At 37.4% G+C, this 16,423-nt stretch overlaps 1 protein-coding gene across 3 annotated transcripts in view; it reads left to right on the top strand.

The window, feature by feature from the left end:
• The window catches only part of LOC127444588 (uncharacterized), a 28,246-nt gene that overhangs the window by 5,890 nt on the left and 5,933 nt on the right, over positions 1–16,423 (top strand). The window contains exons 2-8 of one of the 3 annotated variants that reach the window (XR_007897848.1): positions 8,906–9,039; positions 9,551–9,599; positions 9,704–10,822; positions 12,018–12,074; positions 12,332–12,391; positions 15,410–15,569; positions 15,752–15,831. Coding sequence is in view for 1 of the 3 variants with exons in the window: in XM_051704043.1 (XP_051560003.1) it covers positions 9,884–10,822; positions 12,018–12,074; positions 12,332–12,391; positions 15,410–15,569 (1,216 nt within the window). In the remaining 2 variants the exon portion in view is untranslated. Of the gene's footprint in view, positions 1–8,905; positions 9,040–9,550; positions 9,600–9,703; positions 10,823–12,017; positions 12,075–12,331; positions 12,392–12,417; positions 15,570–15,751; positions 15,832–16,423 lie in introns of those variants that run through there. The other 2 variants (XM_051704043.1, XR_007897849.1) reach the window with 2 other exon arrangements.

Genomic DNA, 16,423 nt, shown 5'->3' on the forward strand with positions numbered 1-16,423 from the left:
TTTTTTTTTTTTTTTTTTAAAGAAAAGGAAGGACAGGTCTAAATACATTTTTGTGGTAATCAACATTATGCCACAAATGCTGTTAATTGAGCTTAACTTATATTGAACCCGGAATATTCCTTGAACACAATAAGCAGTTATAGTATTTTAAAAATAATAATTTTTTTTTTTTTTTAGTTTGTGGGAAGAAGTGATCTTACCTGAACAAACAGAAACCAAAATAAGCAGTGGAAAAACTCCACATCATCTGTCAAGAAAAATTAGTAAAGGAAAAAAATATTAACATTGTGAATGTTAGAGACGTGTTTCTGTTGTATTGGCCTAATTGAGAACCCTAAATTCTAAAACGGTTTATAGGTTACACAGTACCAGCTCCAAAGGTCAAAATATGTCTTTGTTGTGTGGTTAAAATCATCATAACCACAAATATATGTTTGTGGAGGACCTTTTGGAAATTAAATAATTCTAAATGGCCATTCAAGTCTATCATAAATATACAACAGCAAAAAGTCAAAGCTGATATCTCTCATTCTGATCCCCTCATTTATTCTTATAGTACCAGGGGCCCGTTCTATTTCTATTGATTACAGAGTTATCTGAATTTCATTGTTGCCGATTTGACACGATCATGTAGTTGCTGTCATTGCAACAGGTCCATAAACTCAGACTAGAGACTGTTGAGCCAGAGATGGGGCACTTGTATCGAAATAAATGGGAAAAATTGGAATACACAATGGTTGGAAAGTTACAGATGTAACGCCAATCAGATACAGAGATCGTCTGTTAATCCACTCAAGAATGTGCTGGCACATTAGCTGAACCACGTTTTTTAGCATGATCTGAGCTAAAGATGCACAATTTATGATAAGTTTGTTGTCAGATTTTACTGCTGATTTGTAGTATGTTCTTTGATCACAATCTCGACCAACTGTTTTGGAGATTTCTGTCTTTTCCCCATTCAAGTAGGCTAGAAAGAATAACTTTTAAATTGTCACATATCATATTAATAAAATTATTCACCGATCAGCCACAACATTAAAATCCCCTGCCTAATATTGTGTAGGTCACCCTCGTGCCGCCAAAACAGCGCCAACCCTATTCTTCTCACCACAATTGTATAGAGCGGTTACTTGAGTTACCATAGACTTTGTCAGTTCTAACCTGTCTGACTGCTCTCATCAACAAGGCATTTCTGTTCACAGAACAGCCGCTTACTGGATGTTTTTTGTTTCTGGCACCATTCTGAGGGCATTTTCAGACCTGTAGACCTTTTGCTTTGTTCTGAAACAGGGACTCAATTGTTACAATGTTGTATTTTCTCTTTGGTTTGGATCGCTTTCACAAATGTGTTTACGCAAGTCACGTGATTAAACTGTCCCCTCATTGGTCTCAAAGTGCATTGTTTATGTTCTGGGGTTCCGCTTATAGTGGCCGGTCTGTTATCCATCAAGGTGGATGGACAAAAGCTCCGCGGCCTTATTGTGGCTTTTTTCTCCGTTTAATCACCGTTATAGAACAACATTGTCATGCACTTATTTCGAAGGAGCAATCACAAGACATTTTTAGAAAAGAGGGCGCTTTGATTGTGAGGTGCCATGACGTGCTTACCTACAGAATTTGTCACCAAAGATCTATCAGGTATGTTCATGCCCAGCTAACACACGACGTACCAGTTACGTAATTTTTGGTAATTTCATGACTGACTTACTGGCAACGTAACTACAGTGTCGCAGGCCCGTAATTTCATTACCATTAAATTACCAACTCACAACATCGTTATTACGGGCTCCTAAAATTGCAAGATAACCAAGAACATTCCAGTTACGTACTATATTCGTAATATTTTGGTAATTTAATGACTTATTGGCAACGTAACTACAACATCCCAAACCTGTAATTTCTTTACCATTAGATTACCAATTCACAACATTGTCTTTACGTCCTCCTAATGTCACAAGCTACCTAGAATGGTCCAGTTTCGTAATATATTCGTAATTTTGTGTGCAATTGTATGACTTACTGGCAACATGACTGTAATGCAGGCCCGTAATTTCACCACCTTTCACGTAGTAACTCAAGACAAATTGCATTTGTCAAAGTTTTTGTTGTTGCTATAGCAGTTGCATAACACCAAGTTTTGTACATCTGTACGTTTGGAAGGCTAAGAGGACAGTTAAATTATACAAAAGGGGTAATGTGAAATAAAATGTTAATAGTAATGTATTTCATGCATCCTTTGTTTTGTATCCATTTCCTTTACAGTCTCAGATGATTAATTATTTGGACATTAAATTTTGGAATCCTCTGCTACAGAATACAAATCACAATTTGGGAGCCTGACATGTCAAATTCCTATGCTATATGGAGGTCCTATGGATAAAGACAAAACACACATTAAACTTTATGAAGGCACTTTATTTAGACCAGGATACACTTTCTAAACTCAGCAAAAAAAGAAACATCCTCTCACTTTCAAATGCTTTTATTTTCAGCAAACTTAAAGTGTAAATATTTGTATGAACACAAAAAGATTCAGCAACTAAGACATAAACTGAACAAGTTTCACAGACATGTGACTAACAGAAATGGAATAATGGGGGGGGGGGTGCAGGCAGTCAGTATCTGGTGTGGTCACCAGCTGCATTAAGTACTGCAGTGCATCTCCTCCTCATGGACGTCACTAGATTTGCCAGTTCTTGCTGTGAGATGTTACCCCACTCTTCCACCAAGGCACTTCAAGTTCCCGGACATTTCTGGGGGGAATGGCCCTAGCCCTCACCCTCCGATCCAACAGGTCCCAGACATGCTCAATGGGATTGAGATCCGGGCTCTTCGCTGGCCATGGCAGAACACTGACATTCCTGTCTTGCAGGAAATCAAGCACAGAACAAGCAGTATGGCTGGTGGCATTGTCATGCTGGAGGGTCATGTCAGGATGAGCCTGCAGGAAGGGTACCACATGAGGGAGGAGGATGTCTTCCCTGTAACCTACAGCGTTGAGATTGCCTGCAATGACAACAAGCTCAGTCCGATGATGCTGTGACACACCGCCCCAGACCATGATGGACCCTCCACCTCCAAATTGATCCCGCTCCAAAGTACAGGCCTCGTTGTAAGGCTCATTCCTTCGGCGATAAACACGAGTCTGAGCATCACCCCTGGTCAGACAAAACCACGACTCGTCAGTGAAGAGCACTTTTTGCCAGTCCTGTCTGGTCCAGCGAAGGTGGGTTTGTGCCCATAGGCGACGATGTTGCTGGTGATGTCTGGTAAGGACCTGCCTTACAACAGGCCTACAAGCCCTCAGTCCAGCCTCTCTCAGCCTATTGTGGACAGTCTGAGCACTGATGGTGGGATTGTGCATTCCTAGTGTAACTCGGGCAGTTGTTGTTGCCATCCTGTACCTGTCCCGCTGGTGTTATATTCGGATGTACCGATCCTGTGCAGGTGTTGTTACACGTGGTCTGCCACTGCGAGGACTATCAGCGGTCCTTCCTGTCTTCCTGTAGCGCTGTCTTAGGCGTCTCACTGTACGGACATTGCAATTTATTGCCCTGGCCACATCTGCAGTCCTCATGCCTCCATGCAGCATGCCTAAGGCACGTTTACGCAGATGAGCAGGGACCCTGGGCATCTTTCTTTTGGTGTTTTTTAGAGTCAGTAGAAAGGTCTCTTTAGTGTCCTAAGTTTTTATAACTGTGACCTTAATTGCCTACCGTCTGTAACCTGTTAGTGTTTTAACGACCGTTCCACAGGTGCATGTTCATTAATTGTTTATGGTTCATTGAACAAGCATGGAAAACATTGTTTAAACCCTTTACAATAAAGATCTGTAAAGTTATTTGGATTTTTACAAAATTATCTTTAAAATACAGTGTACTGAAAAAGGGAAGTTTCTTTTACATCAAAAAGGCTTCTTAAAGGTTGCAATATATTTAACACTTGATGTGATCCACATAATAGTTTGCTACAGTTGTGTAATGCTTTGTAGTAACTTGTAAAAAACTCAACTCACAAAAATGGCCTACTTAACCCCCTATTATCTGGCCTAAGTTTAGGCAATATATATTATCTTCACATGTAAGAGTGCCCACTGACATTGCATTCCCCCACACATTAATGGTTAAAGAATATAAAGATTTGACTCACATTTGGAGACACAGGGACCATCACACCAACAAATAATAAATAAATAACTAAGACAAAAGAAGTGTACATCTATCAAAGTCCTTAGAGGTACTATATCCATAGGTGATTCACAAATATAAATAATTCTATTTTTGGTTTCATACACTTCAAATAGCTTTACACTGGATTGGGCCAATAACCAAATTAAATTATTGATCCATCAACTAATGGGTAAATGGGTATTTGCACATCACCCATGAGTAAAGTTCATGCTATGTATTCAAAAAGGTTAAATAAATAGTTCACCCTAAACTGAAAATTGCAGTTTACTTAACCTCATTTCGTACAGAACCCATATTAGTTTTTTCTTCCATAAAACACAAAATGAGATGTTAGTCAGAGCTTCCAAGATTATATTTATCTTACTATGAGAGTGGGTAGTGCTTTATACCACCAAGCTAAAAAAAAAAAAAGGGGGGGGGGGACACACCATAAAAGTATAAGGTAGTCATACAACTTGGATGGTAAATGCCAGTTCTCCTGAAGCCATTGCTTAATGAGAGATACAGATCAAAATGTAATTCTTGTTCTCTGAATATGATCCCCTCTCCCAAAATGACTGAAAGCTACAGCAGTGGAAGAGATTATCAGATTATAATGACTTGGCTTTGTCCATTTCTCACACAATGCAATCATGTGGCTTGGAATATAAAGCACAACATGTATATGCTGAAACAGAACCCCAGAGATTCTATGAATTCTGCAATGTCATTTGCAATGAATTAATGCGATGATGAAACAAGACGTGGGTGAGTAAATGACAATTTTCATTTTTGGTAAACTATCCCTTGAAGTGGTCCAACCATGTGATGGAGCAATTAGTACCATTATCTCCTAGCACAGTGGGGAAAAACACAAAATAAATCAGTATAATAGGCTACAAGGTCAACAATGGTAATGTCAGCATTGGTGCATGTATGGAAATGACACAACAAAAATCTGGAAGTCATTACAGAGGTCAGACGACAATAATGCTAACGACAGCAGCGAAACATCTCCTGTAAAAAGAAGATAGCAGGTAAGTATGTTTTGCTTGACTGGCCAACTGTTAATCATTAATTATCCCGCTATGATGCACATGAAAAACAGATTTGAGATTTGAGGACTGTAAACTATTGTGTAGTTAGTGTTTGCTGTACACTCGTTATTGCGGTGCATTATGGGATTGAATGAGTGCCCTCGATAATGTCGATAATGATTTCGGATACCGCTACAAAGTGGATGTCCCCTCAAATAGTGCACTATATGGCCCTGTCCCAAATGGTGCACTTCATGTTGGACTTGCGGTCTTGTGGCCTTCAGTTGCGCGTGCTTGTGAAGTCTACGAGTCCGTAGTGTGTCCCATTTGTGATTTTAGAGCTTGTGAGGGTTCTCGCGAGCGCCCCCTTTTCGCCCTCGACGCGGTCTTCGTCGAAGCCCGCACTACTCGAGGCTCACAGCAGTCCGCTACCCAACAGTCCTTGCGACAGAAGGACTCCAGTTTCACAGCTGGAGGAAAAAACATGGCGGACAAGGCGATGTTCAATTGCGGATTAAAAATATATTTTAATAATCGCTTTTTCCTGATTGTCAACGGCGGATCACTTGCTTATCATGGGTATATAGAATCACTTTTAAGTCTGATGTGTAGAACTTGTTCAAAACTTTGTTTTATTTAATTTTCCAGAAATATGGAATTACTCCTCTTCAATTTATTGTTATTGTTGTTTCAGAGAGGATCTTATAATTATTGTGAGTCTCTAAAATATCAAGACAGGAAAGAATAATTTAATGCACATGGCTGTAGCTTGTAAGATTGCTTATATTTATTGATATAGCAACATTCGGTCTAACAGTGCTATTTATACCTGCAGAAGTGTGGCTGTGTGTATTTTATAACTATTTTTGCAAATATATGGTGGTATGTTCTTTCTTTACATTTTACTGTGTTCTAAGCTGTAACCATCCATGTGTCTGAATAATGTTTATTTGTTCTCTAAAGATATAAAACATGGTGTTTTGTTGCTGTAGTCATTTGTGCACTTTGTTTTTCAGAGGTTCTTTATTATCTAATGCTTTATTGTCAGTGTGTTGCTTGAAATTATTTAATTAAAAACAAATATTCAATAGTTAGTTTAAAGTGTGTTGCTTTACCCTATCTATCAATGCCATGACTTTTTTAAATAATAATTTGTAAAACTGCATGTAAATAAAAACAATGTAAAAAAATGCATCATCTGATTGAAGTCTGTCCCAAATGCACACTTTTACCAATCATGCCCCCTCATGGACTTGCTGACTAGTGCCCCATCGGTCTGCACTCTCTTACGTCATCAAAGTCTGCGCTCAGAGGAAGACCACATGGGCGGAGGGGACCATTTGGGCCAGGGCCTATGAGGGTATAGGCAGTTTAGTACAAACAAAATATTAGAAAAACTATCAAGTTATATCATTTTAAAACAAAAGTATTTCCTTTCTACACAAAATATTGGTTTTGACTAAACTTACTGTTACTATGGCATACTCTGGCTCGATGATGATTGGCCGTCTGAGGTGTTGTGAAGCGTCGACGTCGGTCACTGACTATAGATTTTTCATTTATCCAGGTCATTAAAAAAGATATTAAAGATGTGAGGTATTAAACCAACAATGTTTCACTTAAAGTCGATTTACACTGACCCTCCTCCCCTCACAAATCGTAAATACACTTTAATATACACTTAAATAAATAAATAAACTGACACTTACCTGCTTCGGTCTCATCAGCAGTCAAAAGACCAAGTGCTTGCACAACATCTGCAACCTGTAAGAACGACACAAGACTGTACAATCAAGAGTTCTCATTTATTTTACTACTACTGTCAAAAGCATATGCGTGTTTCTGTTTCGTAGCTCTGTTTGGTCCATTCCAAGGAGTTCTTGCGCATTGAGGATCGTGCATGAGCCGTGACGTCATTAACTGGAGACTGGAATATAAATTTAAAAATTACGTTTTCAGGAGCCCTTCTAAAAAATTCATATTTTTTCACTGGAAAAATATGTATTATAAAGTAATGAAATACCTCCGATTTAAATGTTTCTTGCAAAAAAAAAAAAAAAAAAGCATTAAGCATTAGGGATGGGCCATACCACTTATTTTATTTTCGATCCGATACCAAGTACTTTTAGGCCAGTATCGCCGATATCGGTACCAATACCGATACCTCTAATAAATAAAATTTTTACGAATTCTCTGGATAAAATTAGTAACTTAAATTATTACTTAAATGTTTTATATATTTATAGGCCTAAGCAGAATATTATTAGGCTGCTTTGTTTACCTTTTAAAAAATTAGTAAGTATGAGTAACATATAAAACCACAAAATTAACCATAGATATTATTAAAAGGCTACTATTAATAAAACCAAGTTACCATATAGTAAAACCATGGTTACTGCCAAAAAAAAAAAAAAAAAAAGACATGGTTACTACAGTCGTGGTTACTAGTCATGGTTAATACCAGTGGCGGTTCTAGCTTGTATGGCGCCCTGGGTGAAACCCGCTTCAACACGCCCCCAAAGTTGTTGACCGGGGGCGGGTCTGTGTGGGTGCCTCGTGCAGCCCCCCGCAAGATGCCGCCCTGGGCAACTGCACATGTCGCCCATGCCTAAATCTGCTACTGGTTAATACAATATTACTACAGAAAATCTATGGTAAATTTTCATAAAGGTATCATTTATTAACGGGGATTAAAGATCATTATCAATGTTTTAAAAACTCTGAATTTAAATAAACCTGTAAAAATTGTCAAACAAGCCCATTATAATACATGTCATGTCTAGGTTTGTCATTACCAGGGTTGGGAGGGTTACTTTTGAAATGTATTCCACTACAGATTACAGATTACATGCTGTAAAATGTAATTTGTAACGTATTCCATTAGATTACTCAAGGTCAGTAACATATTCTAAATACTTTGGAATACTTCTTCAGCACTGGTAGATTTTTTCACTTGTTTTGACTATAAAAACTCTGCCAGTACAGTAAGACAAAATACACATGTTAAAAATACATTCTCTGAAAAACCTAAATATCTTATGCAGTGTTGTTTCTAAAACAAGATAACTCTAATTGATCTTGTTTTAAGGATTTTTAGATATTTTTACAGGAAAACAATACAAAAATGATTATCAAGAATATGATTTTTGCCCTAATATCAAAGGTCTTACTAGAAAAAAAGAAATTATGATCCAACATGAATTTTCTTGATACAAAAATATGATCATGCCTGGTAACATGTGCATGTAAAATGGCTAGAAATAGCATTTTAGCTTAGCGTAAAGATGACAGTTTACACAAGGTTTATTTCTATTTCTTCTGCTCCAAACTTACTTCAAACTTACTTCTCTGTCTGCTCGTATGAATGTAACACATCATAAGAAAGTGTTTCACCAGCTGTTCAAATGCACTTTGGATCACATCATTTATATGTATAAATGTTTTCCATCTGAAAGGACTAAATATTAAATGAAACAAATGACAATAAAATGCAAAGTAATCTCTTCAGTAATCAAAATACATTTTGAATGTAACTGTTCTAATTACCAATGATTTAAATTGTAACTGTAGTGGAATACAGTTACTTATATTTTGTATTTTAAATAAGTAATCCCGTTACATGTATACCATTACTCACCAACCCTGGTCATTACTTGGTGTGAATAACTCCAGATGCTGTTTTATCCGTCATTACCTCAGGAAAGCACTGCTCCCTCTTTGAACGAGCACATGGGTGAGTGCTGTCTGTGACTGCTATTATATTTCAGCATTTCTGCACGTCAAGATGAGCGGAAGAAAAAAATAGTTCCGGTGCCATGCAACAATTCTCAAATGTAATTCTTTTTTCCACTTCAAAGCTTATGTGATGCATTAATATTCATGTTATCTAAATAATAAGATTACTAGTTTAAAAAAAACTTCAGAATCAATATTTTTATGTGATATTCTTGATACCACATCAGTATCGGAAGTAGTGATTACTTTAGGATCTGCCCATCCCTATTAAGCATTTATCATTGTAAAACTCTTTATTCATAAACTAACAATTTAGGTCTAAACTGATCTATTTATGTTGATATTTATTTTTATATGATTTTAATACCATATGGAAATATGGTACTATATGCATATGCAAAACCAAATGCAAGGTATTTGCTTGTATTTGCTTTAAATCACCATTCATTCATTCATTCTATGAAAATTAGATTGAATGAAAGTAAATGGTAATTAATGCCAACACTCTAATTCTCCTTTTGTGTTCAATAATAATTTTCTATAGCATGCCACAAATCTTGTCAATAATTATGTTTAACAAACAAAATGTGCAATGGTTTTCTTTGGCAGCCCCTGCAGCCTGATTCTTTGGCAGCCTTTATCCAAGAGCCAAACTGAGGTAAGTAACACAGCTTAACAGTAGGAGCATTTTATAAATTTATTGTGAGGAAAACAACTCTAATTTTGGAAACACATGGAGGTATTATCTTATAATATTTACAGAAATCATACACAATGAATAAGGAAAAGAGAGAACATTCAAGGCAATATCTGAGATCCTGGAGAGCAGCCAAACATGTTCTTGAAACTATAGCAAAAAGTAACACGGAATAAGATAGTCTGAGTGATCACACAGAACTAGACACAGGGTGTCAGAGTGACTCCGATGATGCCTTAAGTTCTATGGAGGACCACTTGTCCACTGAAGCATCATGCACATGGGAAGATAGTGACTGGGAGGGTGATTTTGTGGAAGCAATGAACCTTGGGGAAAATAACGACATCACTGACCAGGAAAGCAAAATATCACTGGCAACAGATCTAGCAACTTGGGTATCCCAGTTCCAAGTGAAAAGTAATGCTGTTGACCAACATGGCCACACAGATCTTCCATCCTCTGCTCGTACTCTGCTGAAAACACCTAGGCATGTAGCAACAATACAGAAATATGGAATGGAATATTTACACTACCCACTGCATCAAAAGTTACTGGACTGCCTGGAGAAGTACCCTGTTGAAGAGCTACAGGACCATGACACAGTTAATCTGTCATTCAACATTGATGGCCTACCATTGTTTAAGAGCTCAGGGAAAGTTATGTGGCCTGTCCTCTGTGCCATCCACTTGAATCCCATTTTTGTTTTCCCTACAACATTAACTTGTGGAAACAAGTGGCCAAATGATCTGCATTTCTTGGACGATGTTGTAGCAGACCTCAAAGACCTCCTGTCTAGTGGCATTCAATGCAAAGGGAAAAAATACAGCGTAAATGTTCTCTGCATCGTCTGTGATGCTCCAGCAAAAGCCTTTGTCCGCAGCACAAAGCTGTACTCTGGATATTATGGCTGCGATAAATGTGACCAAAAAGGTGAACGGTTTAAAAAAGTCACCTTTCAGGACACCGAAAACCTTACTCTTTGCACAGATGCATCATTCAGAACCCAGGTTCAGCCTGAGCATCAAAACAACAGTACACCGTTGGTCCAGCTATCCACTGATATGATCAAAAGCTTCCCAATTGATTATATGCATCAGGCATGCCTGGGGGTGATGAAAAGGCTTCTTCGTATTTGGACCAGTGGAGCAAGAGGAGTCAGGCTCTCCACCACCCAAAAACAAGAGGTAAGCAATATACTTCTTCAACTACGAAGTGAAATCCCATCCATCTTCACTCGCATGCCTCGAAGCCTGCACTGTAAAAAATTGCTGTAAATTTATGGCCAAATTCCTACAGCAATCTACTGTGATTCTAGTAATTTGCTTTTAAAAATGTTGTATTCTGGGAGATCAAGAGCAGGATCACTGTGAAGTGACTAGTTTTATGGTAAATAGCTGTTCTGTGCAAGGCATTAGGGGAAAATGAACATTTAAAATCATGATATCATCTTGGTGAAAGCTATAGTGACATTTTGAAACTTATATTTTAATTTAATATGTTTAATTCAATGTACATACATATATTCTGGGAGGAACAATAGGTGATATTTTAATAACATTATCATTGCTTAACATTGCTTTTGTTTTCCTTAGCATGTACTATATTGTGGAATTTACAGAGGAGTTATCAGTTGGCATTGTAGCCCAGTGTTGGGTCTATGAAGATGAAGGGGTATAACCATCCACATGTCCAACCCATATCAACAATATAATCTTGATCAAAATAGTTTAAATTGACTTTGTGCAATTGAATTAATACATTTAACCTCTGTCTTTTTTTGTACACATTTTAGCAACAATACATTTATTGGCCACCTGCCAATCAGACAAAACAGGTAAAAAAAGAACTTCCTGATGAGGAAAATTGGATTTTAAGAAAAATACGTTTTTGCCAGAACTGGTAAGGTTCAATCTATGGCAGGATTGGTTTAGCATCTGACTGAACTAGATTATGTGATTACATTTTGATTTTCTGTTTCCATTAAAATTTCATCCCTAGGTGATTTTGAGAGGGCCCTCAAGTGGAACAAAACAGCAGAATATACTTATGCTGTAGAGAACGATGTTGGTAAAAGCTTAAAGAGGGCAAAAAAAAAAAATTAAAAAAAAAAAAACAGCAGATTTGAAGACAGCAGTGATGTGTGAGATATACTGTATATAACCTTATGAGCCCCTTTAAAACATCTGAAAATGAAACAGATTAGATATTAATTTTAAGGTAAAAAGGTATTCTCTGTTGGAAATTGATAATACAGATATATTTTTTATTTTTTTCACCTGCAACAAAGAGAAAGTGTCAAGGTATACCAGTAAATTCCCTACTACTTATTACAAAATTCACCTTAAGTATTAGTCATTTAATATTGTGCATGTCATTTAGATGGACCCTTTCCTCGCCTCAAGGCAGTTGGCACTGAAAGAAAAAAGCCAGACAAAGGTATGATAGTATTGTTTTTCAATAATAACCTCTACTTATGGAAAATATCATTATAAAGAATTGCTGATGTTAAATTTCATCCACTGAAACCAATTCACTTTATTGTTTAACAGTAATCAAAGCAAAACTTCCAACTCCAACCCAACTGCAACCAATTAAATTTTTTGTTTATAAACCAATACAACAAATAAAGCACCATTGGTATTGGAAATACACATTGTCTGCAAATATCAGTAATTAGTTTGTTACCTTTTCAGAGGAGAGACAACCATGGGCAAGGTCTTCCAGGGATGCCTCAATGCCAAAAGAGCTTAAAGGTAAAAGACACAAAAAGGGACCAAATTCATTGAAATGCAATCAAAAGTAAGTACATCACTGTATTTACCTCTTACCCTTAGGTTAAAGGAATAGTTCACCCAAAAATTATCATTCTTATAATTTACTCATCCTTAATGTCGTCTCAAACTTATGACTTTCTTTCTACCCCAGAACACAAATTTTAATCTTTAATATTTTGATATTTTGACGGAGATATGATGTGAATATATCTTTATAATGCAAGTGAATGATGACCAAATTTTCAAGCTCCAGAAAAGTACAGAAAGGCACCATAATGGTAATCCACAGGTCTCTAGTGGTTTAATCCATGTCTTCTGAGGCAATAAGATTTTGGGTGAGAAACATACCAAAATGTAACCCTTCTTTTACTGTAATTAAATCTTGCCATTGCAGCCTCTAAGCACGGCCATAATTCCATGTGAGGCATGTACAAAGTGCTAGGAAGTGTAATTGAAATTATGATCATTCTTAGAGACTATAATGGCAAGCTATACAGTGAATAAGTAGTTACATTTTGGTTGGTCCATACATTTTGCTTCTCCGTTAGAAGCTGAATACTGTAAGTTCGGTGCGCTGTCACCCTCTCGCAGTTGTGCATTTCATGGTTATTTTTTTATGTTTGAGATTTTGCTCATCACGTTGATTTAGACGAGGACGCTGACATGCCGTTTACTGGTATTGTGCATTTTATGGATTCATGCATTTTTATTTGATTCGCTATTTTTCTCAGAAACTTGCATTTGAGCGCGAGGTTAAGACATCATCCATCAATAATTAATTATTCAAAACACTGTCCGTCATTTTGGCAGATAGGCCTACAAGCAAGAATCTCCGCTTTAACCATCTTCACGTGGTATATTTTCACTATCTGTCAGTCTATGTGTGCATGCGAAAGAGAGAAAAGGAGAGCGCTCGCAGCCGTGTGAGACTTAGAAAACTGTGTTTGAATGCAAAATTAATTTACGTGCCTCTTTTAAAAGTACTTGGTATATGATGCAAGATGCATCAAGGAGTTTATTCTGATTGTAGGTTGCAATAATAAGTTCAAAACTTTGGGTGTAAGATCAGCTGTCACTCGCACTGTGCAGCAAAATAATTGTCTGAATTCACACGCAGTAATTTTCACTCGCAAATGCTGGAGCTCTACAAATTCCATGGCACACTGGCCCACCTGCCTCGGTACACCAGTGTGCCATGGCACACCATTTGAGAACCACTGGCATATATGATAGGAAATGTGTTTGTACTTTGCAGTTGGTGTAGGACTGAGTAGTGCATGGATTGATGAGCAAATGAATTGTTACTTATGTCGTTCAAATCTGTGAACTATAAAAACTGCGGTTTCACAATGGGTTCATTATAACATTATGAAATGTTTGAATGGAATGTGAATGGAGTACACAATTCCTGTATTTAATAAAATTAAAGAACAGATACCTTAATAAAATACTACTCCAGTAAAAGGGAGGGGTCTAATACCACACAGACAGAGCTTAAATAGGTTAGAGCTCAATAATTATTAATTACTAGGTGCACACTCGGGCTGTAGGGATCATTTTACTCCTGGATTATGGCTCATTTGAGTCGGACAAGACCAATTCAGTTGTTTATTGTTAACTTGACTCACTCCGTCCATATCATTGAATCACTGTTAACTGCTACAAGTTGAATCTGCTGGACCAGTAGAATTCACAAATGAATCAATCAATGTGATTTATGAACCGGTTCAAAAGAATCAGCTCAAAAGAATGATTCGTTTACGAAACGGACATCACTATTGGGTCTCGGAGAAGATCTTGATTTCTTGACGAACAGCATGTTTTCCTGAAATGAAGTAGGGTAGTTTAGATACTGTGCTTTTAGAATGTTGTGAAGAAAATGTATGCTAAAAGTTTCCCAAAATGAAAATAACCTGGCAAGACACATTGCAGCGTCATTAAGTTCTCATACAACTGCACACGATATGTGGCTTATAAAAACCAATAACACCTTCTGTAACTATTTATTTAATCCATAATTCATCATTTCTCTACCTGAAGATTTGACCCTCAATCCTGCTTGTTTAAAGGTTGTGGGGTCATTTGTGCATTAAAAGACCAGCTTAAATTAGCCAAACAATACTTTTAGGGCCATTGCGAGATGTAGGCTAATGTTTTTTTTTTCCTTCCGTGCATTATAATGAAGGCTTTGTGAAACTGCACAGCTTTTCCAGTTCATAAATTTGATTGACAGACAGTCCATGTACTCTGTTTTACACCAACTACGAACACATTTCCTATCATGTATGCCTATGAAGACGACCAAGCCAATGAGAGTCTTAAAGGGGCGACATGTGTAGCCCCGCCCCAGATGCAGCCCCGCCCTGTTCTGCAGGCTGCAGCCAGGTCTACTTGCAACAGAGTGTGCTGGCGATCGTAAAGCATGTGATAGGCTGACGGTAGTTGGGGGACTACACTTTACCTTGCATTTGGAACTTTAAAGTATTCCAGCTAGATCAATAGTAAAATAAGCCTCTTGAAGAGACTTTCCTCCTACATTTATTAAATGTTTGCATTTAAAATAAAAAGTAAGTAAGGTGAAGTGAAGTACCCACTGTTGCATTTGCGGTATATAATCGCAGCGGCTCTGCATGCTAGAAATGCTGCCAGCGTAAAAGCACAGTGGCAACGCCTATGCGCTGCTCACGTGTCCAGTGTGAAATGGGCATAACTTGTGAAAGTCTATGGTTATAGTGCCACTTAGCAGTCCAGAACAGCAAATACATGTTGCTACGGAGAGAGGGCCTCAGCCAGCCAACTGTGAGAAGTGACTGAATGTGTTATGAGTAAAGGTAAAATGTGAAATATATTGCAAAGCATAAAACTAAAATTCAATTTGCAATTGACCAAATATATTTCATATAATGAAATTACTGGCAAATATTTTATAGCCAAATTATGTTATAATGGCTTAATGGTACTGTTAACTGCATGCCATAACTTGTGGTATTTTCTCAGACTCACCATCTCAGCCTTATTGGTGGGGCCAGTCCAGGAGAGTGTGTAAGGATGGTCATGCGGGCAGTAGTAACCAACATTGTCTGGAGCCACTACAGTCTGCTGGGGAAGCGGGAGAAGTTGCCTCTGATTGGAACAACTGTGTGCAAAGTTATCAAACGTGAGTCAGTTTTAGGTTTATGAAAAAGAGTTAGACAGTGATAGATTGGCAAATTAAACTGTATAGTTAAACAGATAAACTAAACAGTAGAAATAATAAATAGCTAGCTTTAAGTCATCATTTACCTGCCCTCATGTCTTTTTAAACCTGTATGACTTTCCCTCTTCTGTGGAATACCAAAGACTAAAATACCCTTGCCTCCTTTGCTTGCGATGCTGTGGAAAACAATGATTTCATCTCTCTACGAGCCCTACTAGAGAAGGTAACTAAATTTCACATTCCCTAAAAGGCAGCCTGTAACCAACACAGCAAATTACACTAAAATTTAGTCTTTAAAATTTTTTTATACACAAAGCACTTTTTGTTATTCATTTTTACAACCTTTTAATGTGGATGTCAATTGTGGAAACTATGATGGTATCAAGCCTCTTCATATGGCCTGTGAGCTGGGGAACTTAGACATGGTTAAGTTCCTAATGGCAAAGGGGGCTTCCCGTGAGCTTGTGAACCGCTTTGGAAAGTGCCCATTATACATGGCCAAAATATGAAGTTTGGGGTTTGACTGTTGCGCTAATGTTGGAATGTGGTCTTTATAATTTTATTTTTGACACACAATCTATTTTTTCTAATATGTCAAATGTCAAATGTTAATATGAGTGGATTGTCTCTCTCCATGTGGAATGTGAATGGGTTGGGGTTATTTCTTTTCTTAAACATAAGAAATATGATATAGTGTTTCTTCAAGAAATGCATCTTTCCCCGCAGGAAGCTGAAAAATTTGGGAAGATATGGGGTGGACATATTTTCTTTAGTGCTGGCTCAAGTAAGAGCAGGGGAGTCATTACATTGATAAG

Source organism: Myxocyprinus asiaticus, chromosome 8 (genome assembly GCF_019703515.2).
Source record: "Myxocyprinus asiaticus isolate MX2 ecotype Aquarium Trade chromosome 8, UBuf_Myxa_2, whole genome shotgun sequence".
Classification (NCBI taxonomy): Eukaryota; Metazoa; Chordata; class Actinopteri; order Cypriniformes; family Catostomidae; genus Myxocyprinus; species Myxocyprinus asiaticus.